The 5042-nt window shown below is 41.9% G+C and overlaps 1 protein-coding gene across 1 annotated transcript; it reads right to left on the minus strand.

Moving 5' to 3' along the window:
- Nucleotides 1-1036: 1036 nt before the first annotated feature.
- On the minus strand, nucleotides 1037-4574 carry LOC115047218 (cystine/glutamate transporter-like). Its single transcript, XM_029508011.1, has 12 exons — nucleotides 4355-4574; nucleotides 3485-3611; nucleotides 3299-3414; nucleotides 3075-3200; nucleotides 2889-2988; nucleotides 2643-2687; nucleotides 2435-2558; nucleotides 2240-2343; nucleotides 2063-2159; nucleotides 1539-1688; nucleotides 1266-1443; nucleotides 1037-1101 (listed from the first exon to the last, which is right to left on the minus strand). Exons 1-12 carry the CDS (start codon nucleotides 4572-4574, stop codon nucleotides 1037-1039), a joined length of 1452 nt encoding a protein of 483 aa, XP_029363871.1.
- Nucleotides 4575-5042: the final 468 nt, after the last annotated feature.

The raw sequence follows: 5042 nt of genomic DNA on the forward strand, positions 1-5042 counted from the left end.
TCCTACATTATGCAAACTGCTATAAAGAGCAATGGATATTTTTATGGATCGGCAGAATCTCACTGCTGGTCCAGTTCTGTGTGTTTACTGTGAATTTAAAACAGATGGAAGAATAGTTTATGGCAGTAAATATAGGCTATAATGGTGAATACAGCTGTTTTTCATTTGAGTAAAAAACATTCTTAAATTCCGTCCAGGATTTTTAACGGTCTGTGTCTCTCCTGCCATGATTGCAGCTCAGAATAATACTTAGTGAATGGCATTTAGAAAAGAAAGATTTACATATGTGTCTTTAATTTGGTGGGATTGAAAAATGTATTATGTATTCAAACTTGAAAATGTTATTTTACTTGCATTTTTCCTTGTCCCACTCATTTATACTTGCATGTGAAAATGCTTCTTTACTTTTTGGCTGTATTCAACTTGGAAATCCTATTTATACAAGTCACACAGTGAAAGTTCAAGTTTCCTAAAATTTCCCAATAGACATCACACAGACAAACAGAAGAGAAGCGTCTGCTCTGAGGAGGTCTAAAGTTTTAGGGAATAAAGGGAATATTGTTAAAATGACAGGCCAGAGTTCAAAGGGTGTGTCTCACCATAATCCCTGTTTCAACCAGGTGCACCTGAGCACCTGCCAGCACTATATAACTATAAAACCATTAACTACAGCATGCTCTACCAGCACAGACCCCCTGATCCACAGATTACCCACATGATAAGTGATGATTGGCTAAGGTAGGGTAAAACTTTGTGGTAAACTCAGAGTAGGCCCGTTTGACCTGGGACTCTGCTGGTGTTGGATTTGTCTCTTTGTTTGGCAATTATCTTAACTATACTCAAGTCATTGTCAAAACAAAAAGGTTGTTTTTTATATATATATATATATATATGTGGAGTGCGTAGATAATATTCAGGAAAAGTCTTTATTGATTGCCTTTAAAACATCCCCTCAAAACGCTTTTAAAATCACAGCAGGTCACATTTCCAGCAACTGCACCATTTTGTTGACTCGTTTAGATGCTTCAGGACGTCCTCAGTATGTCCGGGCCTCCTGCTGAATCACCTCCAGGAGGATCTGCAGCTGCTTGCTGCAGTAGTCTGGACACATGGAGCAGAGACATGCAGAGCTCATGAGGCCTTTCTGCTCGATGTAACCCCTCGGCTCTACAGTCTGCAGCTCATTGTGTAGTCTGCGCTGTTCATGGAGTTGGAGCACATTGCAAAATGTGTTCCCTAGACAGTTCGCAGTTCCTGCTACTTACTGAATATGCGTCTCCAGCTGCGGGGTAAACGAAAGCGGTGGACGGTCAGATAGTAGACAGGGACTCCCGTCAGGGTGAGAGCGCAGCTTCGGCCCGTGTTCCAGGGGTCCGAATACAGAGACAGGCCGACGATGAAGAAACAGACCACCGTGAAGGTGACAGCGAGGACCAGCGGCACCTGTGGCTCATCGAAAAGAGCAAACATGGCAGCAGCTGCTCAGGTTAAAGGTTAAACAAGTTCCAGTCCAGCACAACAACTGCAGACACTCCAACCTTGAAAGGTCTCGGGTGGAGAGGGAAGCGATACCGATGGATGAGCAGCCCCAGCGTTACCAAGGCGACGAAGAGCCAGCGAGAGAAGGAGGCAAAGTTGATGAGCTGGTATATTTCTCCACTGATTAACATCAGCACAATCAAGGGGTACTGGAGACAGACAAAACGGTGAATATACAGTCATTTATCTATCTGTCTCACCCAGTGTCTGCTGGGATTGGCTTTCCAGCCCCGCAATGGATGGATAGATAGGCAGTATAGCTAATGAACAGTTAGGTGGATGAAATATTAAAAAAAAAAACAGTTTCTTTGTAAAATGAGAAAGGAAAAACAGAAAGTAATCTTACTCAACTAATTAAATAAAACGGAAAATGAAATAAGCATTACAATGAAGGCGGTTGCTGAAGGTTTAGATAAAAAGGCATTTAGCCTGAGGATTATTTTCCCATTGATATAATTGGCCATACATTTAGGAATTGGCAGTTTGCTTACTAGTGCTGATTCAGTGTGTTGGATGTAATTACCAGTAGCAGCAAAGCAGGCAAAGGTGTGTGTCTGCGAATGTGAATCATGGAAAAGATGGCTGGCCAGAGGCCGTCCCTGGCTCCCACAAAAAGCACCCTGCAGCAAAGTGAACAAGGAGGGTTTAGTCACAGTTCGGGGCCTTGTTCACACATAAAACTGATCCGCACCCACATTACCTGGGTGACCCAAAGATGCTTCCGTTTAGAGCTCCAAGGCAGGACAGGGCCACAAGCACTGGAATCACAGAGGCTAACCCCTGGGCGATGCGGCCAGCAAACGTCTACAGACACACACACACACACAGGATCAGACCTGCTCTGTTTCCTCTATCTCTGTCCTTTGGTTTCAGGGAACCTTAGCGCAGCACTGACCAGAGCCACAGCGTCAGACAGCAGGAGCTCGGCGGGGGTCAACACGGTGTAGTAGGCCACGTTAATAAGCACATAAAGAGTTATCACTGTGACCATAGAGCAGATTATTGCCAGGGGGATGTTTCTGACAAGACAGGATGTACAAGGAAAGAAATGATTGGCCTTCTTAAGCAATATGGTTCATAAGCTGGCAACAAAGGACATTTACCTTTTCGGGTTAATGACCTCTTCTGTGACAAAATTCAGATAAAACCTGAAGGAGGAATAAGAAGGCTGGATATGGAGGGCTACAGATCCAACTTAACTTGTACTTATCAGCAAATGATCAGCTCTTAATGAATGTTTCTAAGCAAGACGTTATGATTGCTTTATCATTATTTGTTAATATATAAATCTTTTTAAACAGAGTAAGGCCTATTAAATTTGTGCCCATGCAGTAATAGGTTTGTTTTACCATCCACCGTAGGAATAGAGGCCATTATAAAAAGCCAGTGGCAGCTTATCCAGTGTTAATAAGTCAACCTCAAAACCATTTTGAAAGTTTTCCGTCTTTCCTGGAAAGAATGAGACAGAGAAAGGTTATTATCAACAACTGAACAGTGTGCGACCTAACAAATCAATGCTATCTGTATCCTCTCACCTTTGGCCAGAGCAATGATACCAGGGATGATGATGATGACCAGAGCAAGCGTCTTAATCAAAGTCAAGATGACCTGAGTACGGGAGGCCAAGGTCACACTCCAACAGTTGACAGCTACCACAAATGCTGACACACAGAGACAAAGAAAGAAAGGTTTATCTCTACTTGGATATAAACATTTTTTGATTGAAAGGCCTTGTGGGTAGAAATTAGTAACCACTCACTTACTCCGAGGATGCTGACAAGTTTGATCAGTTCTGTAGGAGCAGCACAAGGCGCAAAGAACGGCTCAACCATGTAGCGGCCAAAAGCCAGAGACAGGTACGAAGTCACCGTTGGCCTGGAGATGAGAGATGTTTGATTTAACTGGATATTAGCTTTCCTTTTTTAAAGACCAAAACCAGACCAACCTGATAAGAAAGAATTCCACCCAGAGTTGTAAGAAGGCTGGCAGGGGCCCTAGTGTCTCCAGCTGGTATGTGTAGTGGCCCCCAGATTTAGTAAAAGTGGTGCCCAGTTCAGCATAACACAAAGCCCCTGAACAGAAATGCAAGCGTTTTGAAAAACAGTTCTATATTTGTGCATGAAGGCACTGCTTGTTTTTTATTCTTTAATCTTAAATAGTTTTTTAGATATATCTAACTATATAATTCCGCCACGCCCCCCATGTAAAAACTGAAGAGTTAGTTTAGCAGTATGTGTGCACATCACTTTAAACAAACATTACATTATATTTGATTCATTAATTAGTCTTCTACCACTACAGGCAACTTTGAGTCACCAGTTAACGTAAACATGTATCTTTGGATGGTGGGAGGAAACCCATGCAGACATGGGGAGAACATGCAAATTCCATGCAATGGAGCAAAAAAGGCTGACCACTATATGGTGAATATGGTTGAGAAAAAAAGTGTGTGTCATCAACATTGTATTCCTTACAAACCATTGTAATGTGCTCATTTTCTGTGCTATTTAAAACCACGGACATACACATATACCTATCCAAACACAGACTGACCGACAGTATAGTAAGTAAAAACTATTTAATTCATACGATTAGATGATCGAAAAAGCTATTTGTGTTTGAAAGTGATCACCAAATGTGATGAATAATATTTTTTTATTTTATTACTGTCTAAAAATAGTAGATAAATGAAATGATGAATGATTTTTAGAGTTAGAAAAATACACTTTTCTTGTTATACCGCATATCCACGCTTCATCTAAATGTGATGTGCAGCTTCTTGTTTTTGCTGACAAAAAATAAATAAGGCTCTTACCAAACAATGAGAGGACTCCACTCAGTGCCCACACCAGCAGAGAGAGACCCACACTCCCACTGTTCATCAAGACTCCTTTAGGTGCAATAAAAATGCCACTTCCCACAACCGACCCTATGATGAAGGACACAGCAGGCAGCAGGCCTATCTTTCTGTGGAGGTGCACCTCTTCTTTTTCTTTGAGGTCATCTTCCTCTTTCTTAATCTGTGCCCTGTCCATTACTGATTTTGAGAAAGTTGGTTTACGTTGCTCAGCAGCACGTCAACTGATGCTTTTTCCCAAAACACCTTTTTTTATACTTCCTGCCAACTCTTTTGGACATGACATCAGAGCAGTTACGTGTTTATCTGCTGCATGTCATTTGTTCAAACAAAGCCCGCCCACCCTGAGCAGAGACTGAAGTCCTCCAGGCAAATTAATTGAGATGAGATGCGTTCCTGAATGGAGCATGAAGGTACATTGCCTTCTGTGCATTCTCAGTAGTCAGCGATGGAGAAACAAAATACTGAATTCTCTCAGAGCAGAAGTGTCCAGCTCTTGTTTCAAGAATCCCTTAAAGACTCATCTCATCCAACCTCAGCTTCTCCTCGTAACACACCTAACTAGTACTTACTTGCACATGTGGTGCACTTCTTTGTCATGCATTTATTTAATTATTGTTGTACTCATTAGTGATGTCTCTAATGT

This window comes from Echeneis naucrates, chromosome 8, assembly GCF_900963305.1.
Source record: "Echeneis naucrates chromosome 8, fEcheNa1.1, whole genome shotgun sequence".
In the NCBI taxonomy this organism is placed as follows: Eukaryota; Metazoa; Chordata; class Actinopteri; order Carangiformes; family Echeneidae; genus Echeneis; species Echeneis naucrates.

What these genes read in the sequence shown, in the direction of transcription:
- LOC115047218 (XM_029508011.1), bottom strand. Translation starts at nt 4,574, where the DNA reads ATGGACAGGGCACAGATTAAGAAAGAGGAAGATGACCTCAAAGAAAAA. An exon ending in TGTCTGACGCTGTGGCTCTG is followed by an intron (nt 2,344 to 2,434) that starts GTCAGTGCTGCG and finishes GTGTGTCTGTAG; the next exon opens with ACGTTTGCTGGCCGCATCGC. An exon ending in CAGCTGGAGACGCATATTCA is followed by an intron (nt 1,102 to 1,265) that starts GTAAGTAGCAGG and finishes CCATGTGTCCAG; the next exon opens with ACTACTGCAGCAAGCAGCTG.